General features: G+C 34.4%; 1 protein-coding gene across 3 annotated transcripts in view; it reads left to right on the top strand.

Annotated features, from left to right (window-relative positions):
- The first annotated feature begins 91 nt into the window (after nucleotides 1–91).
- smarcd3b (SWI/SNF related BAF chromatin remodeling complex subunit D3b) overlaps nucleotides 92–15,722 on the top strand; it is a 53,563-nt gene continuing 37,932 nt past the window's right edge. For all 3 annotated transcript variants that reach the window (XM_087259650.1, XM_087259649.1, XM_087259647.1), the window contains exon 1: nucleotides 92–283. In XM_087259650.1, the coding sequence (XP_087115776.1) occupies nucleotides 272–283 (12 nt within the window). In that variant the 5' untranslated portion in view covers nucleotides 92–271. The remainder of the gene's footprint in view (nucleotides 284–15,722) is intronic.

Genomic DNA, 15,722 nt, shown 5'->3' with positions numbered 1-15,722 from the left:
ACGCTCCCTCTGAATCCCGGAGTTTTATTCTAGCCCGCCTCGCTCGCGCATGCGCATCGGAGCTTACCGTCTCCGGCTGCGTCTACTCCTCACTCTCTTTCTCCGCTGACTGACTGTCCAGTCACTCCAGCACCGAGCAACAGGGAGTGTGTGTGTGCGTAAAGAGCTGTAAAGAAGAAGTTCATCTCCGTTGCTCAGGACACACAACCGCGCTTCTTCATCTGCCATCCGCTGCCCTTTCTGGACCACCGGCCAACAGTCAGCATCTGCCATGGAGAGAAAGGTAGGACATTTCCAGCAGCAGCATCAGAATGTCATCTGCTTCATTAAACACTTATCAAAAACATCCGTGTTCAAGTGTGTCTGCGGTCTTTTACCGCCGTTCTGACTGTGTTTAATCCGCCCTTCTCGTCGCAGACAGTCAGATTAGTGCGCAGGGAGTTTTCCGACTGGATCTAGTTTATTTGGCAGTGTAAAAGAAGGGGCTGTAAGAAGCCAGACTGGTCCTGAATATAGTGGCCGAGTACACACACTCAGAGAGAGAGATGGACAGGCAGGCTGCTGCTGCACGTGTTAATCCGGTATTCTCCATCACTGGTCTTCATTCGGGATGGAGGGTCTTCTTCATGTTGGTAGTTAGTGGAGAGGTTGAGACATCAGCTGTACCCTCGTGAACAGTTCAATTTCCTCTCAGCTTTGTTGTTGGGAGTTGCAGGTGGTACTGGTCATAAAAGGATGTGTTTACTCTAATTACACTCAAATAGCTCTTGGGAAGACTTTAAGTTAGTTATTTTTACATTATGGTAGCATTATGGTATGTTGTTGTTGAAGTAAAGCAGATTTGTGATGGTTATGAAGAGGGTTGCAAGTGTCATGTTGTTCTTCATGATAACATTTGGCTTTTCTCTTTTAGGACTGTGACAGAAATGTGGAATTTTAAGAGTGATTTTCAGAACTGGGAAAGTCATACATTTTTACCCCATCCGCTGATGCTCCAAAAATATATTGTTATTATTTTAGTGGTAGGAATGTGCAATGCTTCAGTTAAAAAAATGTTCTATTGAATAGTTGTTCTTGTGTTTTTAGGGGATTTTATGGTACTACTAAATTACATTCATCCTGTAGTTACATCCCTTTTTAGTGTGGTGACCTCATTTGAGCATGCGTTAAATTATCAACTTGAAAATCTTTAAAGCGTTGTATTAGACTTAAAGGGACAGTTCCTCCAAAAATGAACATTCTGCCATCAGCTACTCATCGTCCTCCACTTGTTCCTAACATGTCATAGTTTATTTCTTCTGTTAAACACAAAAGAAGATATACTAAAGACGGAAAATGTTATAGCAGCCATTGACTAACACAGTATGTTTTGTTTCTCCTATGGATGTCAATGGCTGCTGGTTTCCAACATTCTTCAGGATATCTCATTTTGTGTTCAACAGAAGAAGGAAATTACATTAGTACCACTGCATTGTGAGTCAATGGTGAGGAAACATTTGTTTTATTGTCCCTCTAGTTGATCAGTTTTTTTATGAGGACTCATGGCAGTTTATTGCCTGATTTTTATTTTATTTTTTTTTATTTTTTAAGAGAAACTTTTATGCTAAATTATTAAATTAAAACCTTACAAATGATGAAGTACTGTTCTCAACTTATGGAACAATGTTTTTCAAAGTATATTTTGCTCAAATCAAAATATTAAAAAATGTAAATAATTTGTGTTTTGATGCAAACATCGCTTTTTTATTATTATTCCCACCATTTCTATGCAGTCAAAATAGAGTTTAGATTTTAGATTTGAAACTTTCCGTGTGGTTCAGTATACTGGTTCAGTAGTACACATACTGACTCTTGTTTAAGTCAGTAAGGCTGCGTTCACACTTGGGTAGGTTTCGGTTCAGTTAACAAAATGTAGTGCTCTGTTTGAACTAGTTGCACTAGTTTAGTATGCATCAGAGTTTGGGTTTCAGCATTCACAATAAATGAAATGAATGACACAAACAAAGCAATAGCACTAAAGTTTGTTTTAATCAAACCAAATTTATAGTGCCAAATGTGGTCACACCATAAGAATGTAAACATGAAAGTAAACTGTTTTTCTAAAATAAATACCTGAAAGTACAGCTTTTATAGTTACAAATGAAAAACAAAATGGTGTTTAGACGTGAACTCAATTAACATTTGTTTTTAAAAGTGCTTTCTTTTTCCCCCCTGTTTTATCTTCTTTGACCTAGAAGATGTGCCTTCCACAGAAGGACTGATATGATGATGCTCCGTCATAGTTTATCTGTTTCTTTCATAAGTGAAGTGACCCTGATGTCAGTGTCTATTCACTCCAACCAATAAAGTGCTGGAGGTTTATAGACAGTTTCCTTTGTGGGGTCCTGATGACCTCACACATAGAAATGTTATAAAATAGCAAAGATTATAAAAAGACATATTTTTCGGTAGAGCGGCATGATTCTGGCTAAAATGAGAATCACGATTTTTTTATTTTTTTTTTTTTTGCTTAAAATAAAGATCCCGATTTTCTAGTGATTCTGTAGATGTAAAATAAAGGTTAATATGTGTCAGCAATTATTATAGTTTTTCCTCAAACATATGGTAAAACAACACTAATAATATTATGTGTAGGTCTACTGGTTTCTCTAAATAATTCTATTCTACTTGTAATAAATCTGATGTTGAATTATGTTTGAGATATAGGCCTATGCTTGCAATCTGTCATTGACAACAATATTAGACCATTTTATTCACAGGTAAAATCAACATTATATAGGCTAGAGTAGTTATGCTGATACTGTAAAGATTATTTTCATGCACAACTGTGTGTTCGCTATGAAAGAAAAATCATAACAAATGCTTGTCGCAATAACTCTAAAATGCGATATGATTATTTGAGTAATGTGCACACTTTTGGTTCGATTTCCACTGCTAAGTGCTGTTAATTCTTCGCACGCGGCTCTCAAACGATCACTCTGTTCAACAAACTGAATAGTATTTACAACTTTATTACCTGTTACTCCAAGCCTATGCAGGTTCTGTTCACTAAAGTAGACGTGCGCGCATCTATCATTAAGTAGGGGGCGCGCACGTCCTCTCTGTGATAACAGCTGATGGTCAGCAGCTCGCGTAACGTGTGATTTCCTGGCTGCAAAAACAGCATTATATGAAGACAAAAATGACATTTTTAGGTGAACTATACCTTATAAATACAGTATGTGAGACTTTCAACATCATTTGAAGGTGTCCATGTCGCTGAGCAGTGTATGTGAAACAATGAAAAGACTCGTGCAGCCGCTTCTTTCCTGAACTTGAAAATATGATTGGCAGAATCGTAGAAATGTTGGATTAAGATCGTCTAGGGGGTCGAATCGAGATCGCGGTCTTTTACGATTAATTGTGCAGCTCTACTTTGCAGTTTTTGTTGTACAATTGATTCCTAATGTTCATCTCCGGTTGTAGTGAATTACAAGAAAACCAAGAGGATAGACTGGAGGAAGGATGTTTAGTTGATCTATTTTTAATGAAGTATTTGGTTGTTGACTCAAATGCATGCAGCTCGAGTCAGTTTTGCATATCTGCTGCATGGCTTCTGCGTGGATGCACTTCAGGAACGCACATCACCGCTGACTGGGCTGTCCTGTATTTTATACTGTACACGCACTTAACAGTCAGAGGACACTCGTTTCAGAATGAACATGGGCTTCTGGGAGAGCTGGGACTGAGCTTTTATCTCAAGATTTCTGCTCAGAATTTCAAGTTTGAACTTGTAATAGTTTGGTTTGTTGTCGTCCAGATTTTTAGACCCTTGATGACACTTTTTAAGCAGGATTCCCAACTAGGGGATTATAAACAAACTGCATAGGGTTTGTGAGTTGATTTTAAAGCTAATAATCTGTTAGATATGTCAGATGAATGGCTGTTATCAGAACATTTCCATTCCTGTAGGTCAGGGGTGCCTAAACTTTTTCATATGTAGTAAAAAACAAATACCAATTAACTATATTACATTAAAGTTGCTATAGCTAGTTTATTTCATAATTTTGAAAGATAAATAGAAAATATTACTTTAAAACATATAAACTAATGCAGTATAATTGTTTTTTTTTTTGTTTTACTTTTTACAATAATAATACGATCACCTTTTTATAGCACAGTGGAGTTCAATGCTGAATACACTAGTCAAGCAGAAACTGCTTTTGTCTCCATTTGCTCAATGATATCTCTGCATTGTGTTCTATCCATCGGGTGACAGGATGGGCATTTAAAAAATTTGATTCATTCATTCATTTTCTTGTCTGCTTAGTCCCTTTATTAATCCGGGGTCGCCACAGTGGAATGAACCGCCAACTTATCCAGCAAGTATTTTACGCAGCGGATGCCCTTCCAGCCGCAACCCATCTCTGGGAAATAATTCATTTAATTGAAACATTTAATTTCCATTAGCTTCTTGGGGCTTAACAATATAACAAACAAGCAAAAAATAAATTTAATTAGAAATCACAGTCTCTAAACCATCCCCATTATTCTCCTTTTTTTGTCAGATGGAAGGGTGGGACAAATGTGATCCTATAGTTTGGGCATCTCGGCTATAGGTTAATGCTGTAATCAAACTGCAAACAGCCGCAATTTTTATGCTGAAGTGCTTTTGTGTTTCAGAGTAAAGCTCAGTTCATTTACACTGATTGTTTACAATTCCCAGGGTTTTGGAGATTTTAATTTAGCTAATAATTTTTAAATTATGTTTTTAAGATTTAAACAATTTAAGGCATAGTTACTTGTAGTGTACAATTAAACTATTATATAATTATTAAAAGAAATAGCTTTAATTTAAAGAGTAACCTCTATTTTTGTGTTTGTTTTACACAACTAGAGGTAAGAAAAGAGGTAAAAAAAGACTAGAGGTCTACACTGTAAAAACTTGCAGCAGAGCTTTTTTGAGTTGACACTACTTAAATAGAGTCAAGTGCAGTACTTGTGTTAAACTTGAGTCAACGCAAAAAAGCTCTGCAGCAAGTTGTCTTACAATTTTGAATTGAGTCAACTTTTTTTTTTAGTGTAGTTAAGCTTACCTTTACTAACTTATTTTTAAAACAGTTGTTTTTAATATTATTATTTAAGGTTATTGCACACATACATACACAGACATGCTAGCAGAAAATTGTTAACTCCCTGTCAAATTAATTATTATTTTTCAAATATTTCTCAAGTGCTGTTTAAAGGAGATATTTTAAAACATTATATTAGAGTTTTTCATTATAATATCTTTTTATTGACATGTAATAAAAATATGACAATATAATATCACAATATTTACATCTTTGTTTTCAATTTAGAGGAAAAAAACAAAAATGATGAGGAAAATAAAAAAACTAAAGCAAAAAAAGGGGATAAAAAAAGAAAAAGGAAAAAAGAGAGGGAGGGCACATGTTGTTTAAATTAGTGACAGATTATTTTAGTAACAGATTATTTAAAAAAAAAAAAAACATTTGTTGAAAACAAATTGTTGAAAATACAAATCATCTATAGAAGGCATGCACCAGATTATCAATATGGTAATGGCTTTGGAAATAGGGGGAATATGTAAAAACATTAGTTTTGATAATTATAACTCATTTAATAACTAATTAGTTACTAATTTATTTTGTCTTTGCATAAAAACAGAACGTTATTTTGCAAGTCATTAGCATACATCTCAAAGTGTGATCTAAAAGCTCAGTTAGGTGAACTTGGCAAGTCATTGAACAACTGTGGTTTGTTCTGTAGCCAATTGAAAGAAAAAGACTTTTATGGGTCTAATATAATGACCTTTAACAATTATTTTAAATCTTGTATTATATATGTAATATGTTTTTATTTCAGCCAATCTTATTAATATTGTTATATAAAAATACATGATAGAAAGTACTGTGGAAAAAACTAAATTGTTAAAATTGATTACATGTAAATTATTTATATTTAATAGTGATTCAAGAATTATGTTGCATTCAATTATATGTATGTATGTGTGTATGTATATATATATATATATACTTTAATACTTCATGAGAAGTTTTTTGTGTGTCTCTCTGTGAGAATTTCCTTCCAGGCCTCTGTTAAAGGTTTTAACCTTTGGGGATAATACACAAAGAACCAAGTCAGTCGTTTCAAATGAGGATTTTTTTTTTTTTTTTGCAGTACCACCAGGTTGTGGGTCTGAAGCACCAAGTCGCAGGTGTGTCTTTGAGCTCGAGGCCTTGTATTCTCTCTGGAAACAATTCCAGCGGGACCTGCAACAATTAGAAAAGGTTTGCAGAAGTTCGCTTCACTGGCCAGCAATCTTCAGAGACTGAGAGAAATCCCATTAGTATTCAGGGAGCCACTTTTTCTAGCTGTCACACCTCAAGAGCTTTAGGGAGAATTGGCTCTTTCACATGTGAGAGTGCAGGCCGAGAGATGAAGGGCTGATTAATAAATACTCGCTTTCTTTCTCTCGTTCTTTTCCTCTTTCTCCTTCTGCTGGTCTAAATGTGAGGAATGAGTGATTGGATCCCTACGGCTGTACTCTAGAAACGCCTCGGCTCATGCTGGCTTTTGTTCTGCCGAACAATACGCCTGCTCATTTGTTAGACACCTGCGCTATTTGCATCTGGGATTTTTATGCTGAGTATTTATGCTGAAAACAAGCCTGCTTGATAATCTTGAGTTTATTTGATGCAGAGAGTAGCTAAAAAGTAGTCGGATATCAAAGTCAGACCCACTTTTCAAGCAAAGTTAAAGTTATAATGAAAGTTTGTTTATGGGAAAAGAAACATTTATTTGAGTTTAAAAATGCAAAGTAAAAAACGCTAATCATTATTGGAGTGTGTTTCACATGAAGAAAATACTACTTTTTACTGTTTTTTTTTTTTTTTTATCTGTAGTTGTGTGAAGGTCACTAGCAATTTCTGAATTAAAAAAAAAATGTTTCCCTAATTTTTTTCCAGCATTTATTTACCCAATCAATAGGACTGCACGATAATGGAAAAATGTGATATTATGAAATGTTATTTTTCTGTGCTAAATATCATAATAAAAATGTAAAATATTGCAGTATTAATACCGTTTAGTTGAATAGCACTATTTGGTAGTTTTTTTTGGAGTCTTAACAGTCGAACAATCACAACAATCTTATTTGTCTTGTTTCCAGTCCAAATATCTAAAAATCATTAAAGCAAGTAAAAATATTGATTTGTTTTCACCGTCAGAAGAAACAAGTCACAATTAAGAGCTTTCCTTTAAACAAGCTGAATTATCTGCCAGTGGGGTAAGTGAAATAATCAGATTTTCACTTTGAAATGTAGATATTTGGACTGGAAAGTAAACACAGTGATTAAATACAATTCTGTAGCTTCTGTTCAATTATAATTCAGACTAAGCGTTGCATATCTTTGTGATGTGATATATTGTACCACCCTACCATTCGATGCAGTAGATACAAAATTCAGAGCTTAGTGCTTTGCAGAGTAGATATTAACATATTAAATATATTACTATTGCTGTGTATTGGAGCAAAGATTTGTTCAACACATTTCTAAACATAATAGTTTTAATAGCTCATCTCTAATAACTGATTTATTTTATATTTGCCATGATGACAGTAAATAATATTTGACTATATATTTTTCAAGACACTTCTATACAGCTTATAGTGACATTTAATGGCTTAATTAGGTTAACTAGGCAGATTGTAATTAGGCAAGGTGTTATAAAACGATGGTTTGTTCTGTAGACTATTGGAAAAAATTATAGCTTAAAGGAGCTAATAAATTTTTCCTTAATGTGGTGTTTAAAAAATTAATAACTGCTTTTATTCTTGCCGAAATAAAACATATGAAAAAAAATATTATCAGACATACTGTGAAAATGTGCTTGCTCTGTTAAACATCATTTGGGAAATATTTTAAAAAGAAAGAAAATTCAATGGGGGATCACTTTTTTTGCAAATGCTATTTGGTTATGTATTGCAGTAATAGTAGAATGACATTTTGTGCAATATCCCGTGCCATTGTGATTTTCTTTCTTTCTCCGTTTTTTTTTTTTCTGTATAATTTCGTTGTATTTTATTTATTTATTGATTTATATTCATTCTGCATTGAATAGGTTTCCGGTCCTCCCCTATAGGTCACCCTTTTGAAAAATCTGTATATCGTTTCTGTCCAAGGTTCCTTGTAGAGAGATATGAACAATTGAGGACTTCCTTATTTGGCTGGCCAGGAATGTTCTGGCAGCATTAAGGTAAAACCAGCCTTTTGTATGTGCAGCAGAAATTTCCTGCTAGCTCTATGGACGGGATTGAATTTGCTCATGCAGGAAAACCTAGATTGTGAACTAAAAGCCAAATAATCAGCTTGCCAGGTTAAATAAATATTGTTAAAAATTAAACAAAATAAAATAGCTTAGAAGAGTGTCTGTGCCGGGTCCTTTAAACAACTGATTTAACAGTTATGTGGTGTTTTTGTTGTGGATGTCTCCATCTCTCAGCTTGGACTTTGTGGACAGGTTTAGTTTGGTCCTCTCAGTCAGGAGATTTTCTTACAGTATGTGCTGTGGTCAACAGTTCATTTCTGGTCAGTTGAATAAAGAGTGAGATATTAGAAAGAATTCTCCATACAGTCCACCGAAAATCACATGAGAGATATAAAAAAGAAAAGAAAAGAAAAAGCTGAGCAACAACACTTCAGTCGCATATTGACTTTGTTTTATGCCAAGCTTATGGTGCTAGAAATAGGAGCCATCTTAGTTTAAGAAATCAGATGATGATTCGAAAGATTATATGATCAACCAGAACAAAAATGAGAAAGTTGCATCAACATGCTAAATTGCACAAATAAACCAACATAATTAATAATCAAAAAGTAACTTAGAATTTCACAACTATTGAAAAGGGAACACGTTTAATTCTATTAAATTTGTATTTTGGCTTTTAATTTAAACACTACATGCAGATAAAATTCAAACAAGTCCATTTAAGAGAGCAATCTTAATGACTTTGTTTTTAACACAGTTTTAAAAGTGCACTTATATTGTAGAAGTTTAGTTTATTAAACATTTCAAGTCATTTAAAAATTGTCATTGTTTTGATTTTACTTTTGACTCCTGCACTTGTTATTAAATTATTTTTAATGTGTTCCCTACACCATACACACATCAAGTACAGTACTTTATCTTTTGCAGAACTAATATAATAAGCTATTTTAAATGTAATGGTATTTGAAAGCAGAATAGAAATGTATTATTAGTAGTAGTAGTAGCAGTAGAATGTACACAGTACACACTCGTATATTACGTCACAACAAACTTTCATTTTGGATGCGATTAATCTTTCCCAGACGAAAAACAAATAGTAAATATGTTTAGAAAAATTCTGCTGTAGAATACTCGTTTTTTCGCTATCTAACTAGAAATGGCCATTGAATGACTTTCCTGAGGGTTTTATTCCTGCATTTGCTCTGCTCTCTATGGGTGACCGGGCGTTTTCTTTTGTTTCTCCAAAACTCTGGAACTCACTCCTCTGTAATATTAGACATGCAGAATGTTTTAAAGAATTTACAATATCTTTGAAGACTCACATTTTTAAGCTTGCCTCTTTGTGGATTGTCTGTTTTGATCAGTTTTATATTTGCAGTGTTTTTGACTAGTTTTATGTTTGTATAAATTATTTTTATCTTCTGCAAAACTGCTTTTTCTGCTATCCTTGTATTTTTTAAAGTGTAAAGTGCTTTTAAAGTCGCTATACAAAAGTACAATAACAAAATAATTATTTTTATATTATTATTACTTACAATTTTTAGCTTGGTTTATAGAAATCTTTCAGTCCAAACACTGAGTAATTGTACAGTTGTCCTATTTAAAGGATGTTCAAATGTAGAGCAGCTCCTATTGATTAGCCTGATTCCAGTGATCCTGATGCCTCACGGCTCATGCAGTGCTCTGCTCGTCTGTAATTACAGCTGAATTATGGGTTCAGGTCTGCGTTTGCTGTGTGCTGGGCCTGGAGGCATGCCTCACTACTTCCCAACATTACTCTTTAAAGTGCATGCGATCAGAAGGGGCTCAATTTTGAGGCACGGTGGTCTAGTAGATGGTTTGCGGTGTAAATTTGTAGTGCAGTGTGCCGCTGTTCTGCTTCCTCTCAGACAGACTGTCTGGCTTAGAGAGAACTGACCCAATTTTTACAGAGGAAAGGCTCAATATCCCATTTAGTGCTTCCCCCATCCCGAGTGCAGAAGAGAGAGACAGAGTCTGGCTTTGCTGAATGGCTTGTTATTGTTAATAATCCATACTGAAATGGTACTTCCGGCACATGTAGTCGATGCCCTTAAAGCTGAATATGAGCTTCTTGAATGTTGTGTCTTGTTTAATGAAATGACGTGAATGTTCACATTTCTACTGTAATATATAGATTCAAAAGGTTTTGTTTTAATAAGAGACTGGATTTATAAGAGGCACAGTCTCTGGCCTCATTCTGTCCATCCTCTCTCTCTCTGTCCACAAACACAGAAGCAGAATGAAGGATGTAGGTTAAAGACACAGAAAGTGTTTGTGTATGCATGAGGCTTGATGGGAGGAACAGATATGTGATGGAGGGGAAATTACTGAAACCTCATATGGATTTTTTGTTGATCCTTGTAGATGTGTTTGGGTAGTTTTTAGTATGTGCAGTTAAAGTGTTTTAATTGAATGAATATTGAAGTATTAAAAGCTGTCTCTCTTTTAAATATTACATAAACAACTGCTTGTGTTGTAGTACATTTCCTTCAGAAATCATTCAAATGTGCTGTTTTGCAGCTCAAGAAACCTTTCTGATTATTGAATGAATGTAGAAAAGTGTTCACTTTAGAAGAGTTTATAAGACAAGACTAGATGTCAGCAGTGTTTCATGGAGCTTTTCACCATGAAAAAAAGACTTTGAAATGGTAGTGTGTAAATTACTTTGGGAAAACATAGATTTAGAAGTTTTCTTGCACTTATGTTTTATGTTAATGTTTTCTGCATTAAAATAAATCTGGTATTGTTTTCCAAATATAAAGGCTAATAAAACAACCACTATTTCCATATTGTTAATTTTATAACATTAGAATTTGGCAAGTTAAACCCACCCTACTTAAATTTCTGCTGGTATCTAATTTTCTTGTTATCACACTGTATGCTATTATCAAAATATTGACTTGCAAAAGCAGCTTCCCCTTTAAACTGTCTGAATATCTACTATTAAATATCTACTATTCAAAAATGTAAAATACAGTAAAACACCCTAAATTTGTTGAAACGTGTCGATCTGATGGCGCTGGAGTTTACAGCTGGATATTATAGGGAGAATGCTGCCAGGAACAGTGAACAGCTCTGCCAGAGCGCGTCTGAAGCTTATGTGCAAGTTTATTTCACAGACTATATGGCAGAAACACCATTGAGCCTTGCTAGATCCTCCAGTATGGGCGCACGTCCATTATAAAACACTCACGGGACATTAATTTGGGCTGCTATGCAGATATATTAAATATAGTTCACACAAAAATACACAAAGAGAGACTTCCACTTTTACTTCACGCATAGTTTGTGAATGAATAGACTTGCGTGTGTAGGCCTGCTAGTTGCAGACGTGATACAGTATGTTTATGAAACTGTTTTTTCTCAGCCACCATTGTTGTGTTTAGGGATACGTGAGCAAAATTAAACATTTACAACCCCGCAAACTGCAGCATGGTGGTGTCAGAGAGTTTGAAAATATGTATTCCCTAGCTCTGCGTTTTCAAACTTCTTTTTGCCCTCAAACAAACTTGATTTGAAGTATATATTTAGGCCAGATTAATATTAATTAACTAAAGATTAAAATAAATCGGAATTTGGTGCTGTGATGAGCAATCACTGCCAGTACAACAATCTGAATTTTCTTAAAAGGCACTCTAACAGATTAAAAAGCAAATAAGATTGTGCTCCCAGCCTTCTTTTCAGTAGTGAGTGGAGCTATAACTGTATTTATAGCGATATCTATCTTCTGTGCACACAAAAGAATGTTTTACAGAAAGCTGTAAGCCTTGATCATTCTTTGACCGATCAGCTGACCGTTCTTTTAAAACAAAAAACACCTTACTGAGTCCCAACATAAAGTGGCACTATTGGCCAAAATTCAGTTTGCTGCAGTATAAATACATGATGGCAGTAGTGCAATTTCTCATTACAATTTGGTCTTTTTTTTGTGCCAACTACTCTTTACTTACTGTTTAATTCATCAGATATCTGGAAGCTTTTAGTGTCAATATTTTAAAAATATTTACAGCATATTATAGATATTAATTACAGCATACGAAGGAACCATTTGTTGAACTACTGTGAATGCCAGTGACAAAGGTTTATTGTATTTTAAAGACTGTACTATTGTTTTTTTCCCCCCTTTTTTTGATGAAACAAAAGCCAATCTCGCCATGCAAAGTAGGTAGAGTTGGTCACTCTAGCTCAGGGGTGTCCAAACTCGATCCTGGAGGGCCGGTGTCCTGCCAAGTTAAGCTCCAACTTCCTTCAGCACACCTGCCTGGAAGTTTCTAGTATACCTAGAAAGAGCTTGATTAGCTAGTTTAGGTGTGTTTAATTGGGGTTGGAACTAAAATATGCAGGACATCGAGCCCTCCAGGACCGAGTTTGGAATCCCCTGCTCTATCATATTTCTATAGTCTTAAAAATTTTATTTTATTAATAATGTGCAATACATTTGACTCCAATACAAAGAGGCTCACATTGCTAATGTGCATCCCATTCCCAGGTGCATAATCGTTTGCTTTAATGCTATATAGAGGGCCAACAGCAATCGGAAATGACTGACTATCCCTGTCCCACTCACTCTGAAGGGCAGAAGATTTTGAAGCTTTGGAGACAGCAAAGCACCTATTTGTCATAATACAGTCATTTGGAACACGATTGGCAAAGGGAACTGAAGACAGTGTTATTTACTTATTATCTTCACCTGGAATATTACCATCACAGTACTAAACAGTGACAATAAGCAAAATAATCTTATGTCAAAACAAAAAAAACAAGATTTTTTTTTGCTAACCCCATTGGCAGATTATTTGGCTTGATTTAAGGAAAAGCCTACTTCATTTTAGGCATGTTATTTTTTAAAACAAGACTGTATATTTGCCTGTTTAGGAAACTCTTCCTGATTTAAGACTTTTTTGATATTTCGACTAGAAACAAGACAAAATGAGTAAAAAAGAAAATATTTTTTGCAGTGTAAAAACTTTTTCTTGTTTTTATAAATTTATTTAAGCTTCATATGAAATGCATGACGAAAACAACAAAACTAAACTTATTATATGAAGTAAATGTATTGTTTTGTAATAAATGTTATAATAAACAATAAAATATTCTATTTGAATGTTGACTGCATTGCTAGAATTAAGATGAATGTTGAGGACTTGTCATCCAAGGTCATATGACTATAAAAAAATACCATTAGTTTCTTTAATTTAATGTTTGTGTGTAATTTGATATTTGTACAGTTAACTAACAAGACTTATTGTCTTTTTTTTGAAGATTATTTTATTTGGAACATCATTACAAATGCTGTCCTCTTCTCAAAAATACTTTCAGGAGTATAAAAACACTGTTTAGATTTTGTGCTGCAGACTATTTATGTCTAGATCAAGTGTCACAATTTGAACATTAACACACCGAAGCATCAAACACTGAAGTGTCAGTGACTGTCATAACCTAATGCTGTTCAGTAAATGCTGCTTGAATGTTGACTGGAGATTGGAGAGTCTCAGTCAAATTTAATTTGACACACCGAGCATAAATCTCTCTCTGACATCAATCAATGGCTTCGATAGACTTGAGAAATAGTGCAATAGTGCAAGACTTTATTGTACAAAGTTTGGATTGGATATGTCCTATAACCAACCCAAATCTAATAGAATGAAGAAAGTTAGAAAGTTAGGGTGGTTAGAAAGACCCAACCCTCACTGACAAAGGTCCAGAATTTGTCCCATCCACAAGCTCATTTTTTCTATTTTGACTGCTTTTCCATTATAAATTGTGAAAATAACCATCGAAGAAGACTTTAAGACCAAGCGAAGTTAAATGTGCTGACCAGTTTGTGTTTGCATAACTAATGTCAATAGTCTAGTTTTTAATTTAAAACTTAAACAGTATCCTTTTTTTTCTAGTCAAATATGATGTAATACATTTGTATTTGAAAATTAAGTATTATTCTCATGTTTTTTTTTTCCTCTAAATCTTTGGGAAATTGTTTCGGTACATCAAAAAAGTGGTTTATAACTAAGCTAATCCAGAAAAAAACTTTAAAAGTATTTAAACCTCATAATTAAATAGACAATGAGGTGAATGACTGCAGAAAGATCCATATTTAAAAAAAAAAAAAAAAAAGAACCACCCCTTTTACTGGGCTGGCTACAGGCCTGCAAGGTGCTCAACTGCATAGTTTGGAACACCAGTTTAAACACAGCTGTTTCATAGTATTTACTGCTGCAAATGTTTGAAATAGCTGAACTTGGCTGTTATTACATGTACTGTCATCCAGAATCACATCCAATTTGCTTGGCCTTTAAATGAAAAGGATTGTGTGCTTTTATTTTCAAATGGTCTATTTGGCTTTGACATCTGACTGTTTTGCTGAGCTTATGTTTAGTCTGGAAATGGACCTCCCAGAAGAGAAGGTTTTGATAGAAATTTACTGGAAGGAGCGGAGCTGAATCAAGAAAATAGTCATTTCTTAAGATGTACAGTGCAAACAGGTCTTAATTAAAGGCCTTAAAAGGTCTTAAATCAAAGCAGAAAGGCTTGCATTTGTAAAGGCATTGCTTTAAATGCTATGCACTGAAATAAAAATATTATTATTATTTTTTTGCATCCTTAAATCTAGATACATTTGCTTGAGATGCAAAATGGTGAAGTTAAATGAGGCATGTTTTCTCTGAAACTCAAAAAGCGAGATGAGTTTATAACAAGAGCACATGTCTATGCAGCTTGAAAATAATTGTTTGATTTTAATTAAGTTGATTTTGTCTGAACTCATTTGTAGATGTTTGTTCTTGTTTTCATTTTACAGAAAACATTTTAGCGTTTGTAATTTTTAGACTTTTGGACAGGAAGATCGATTCAAACCTTTTATTTGTTTATGTATTTATTTTTGTAATTGCAATAGAGATAGCTCCCTTTAAATTGACACATGGGTTGTTTGGTTTTATCTTTGTCTTCATCTATGTGTATATCAGTTTGTAAAGTTAATCTGCATAGTTAATTTATTAAAAATTAAACATTTTCTCCCCTTTATCTGCCGACCCTTAATGTTCTGTATTATGAGAATGTGTCTCTGCTGAGGCTCATTGATTACTCGATAGTTTCATTGGGAGGCAAATACAGACCTCTGCAGGTGAATTCTAAAACTGCAGCTTGAGGTCAAACTGCCCCGCAGTACCCAACAATAGACACACACCGCGAATCCCCAACCCCCTTTACCTCCCAGTCAATGGGACCTGAACATTTGGCAGAGCTGTAATGGGAAAAAGGAGATTTAGGGGGGCTCAAAGGGGTACTGAGACCTACACTTCTTCCCAGCTCTCTGATGAGATGCTTTTGTAACTACATCCAGTAACGATAATCAAATACAAGAGTCACAAATAATCACTGCAGTAGAAGCATTTTTTTTTTGCATTTATTTAATTATTATTATTGTTTTAAAA

Source organism: Danio rerio, chromosome 7, assembly GCF_052040795.2.
Source record: "Danio rerio strain M-AB ecotype USA chromosome 7, GRCz13ab, whole genome shotgun sequence".
NCBI lineage: Eukaryota > Metazoa > Chordata > Actinopteri > Cypriniformes > Danionidae > Danio > Danio rerio.
Note: the sequence above shows the minus strand (reverse complement) of the source record. Positions and strands in the feature narration are given on the sequence as shown.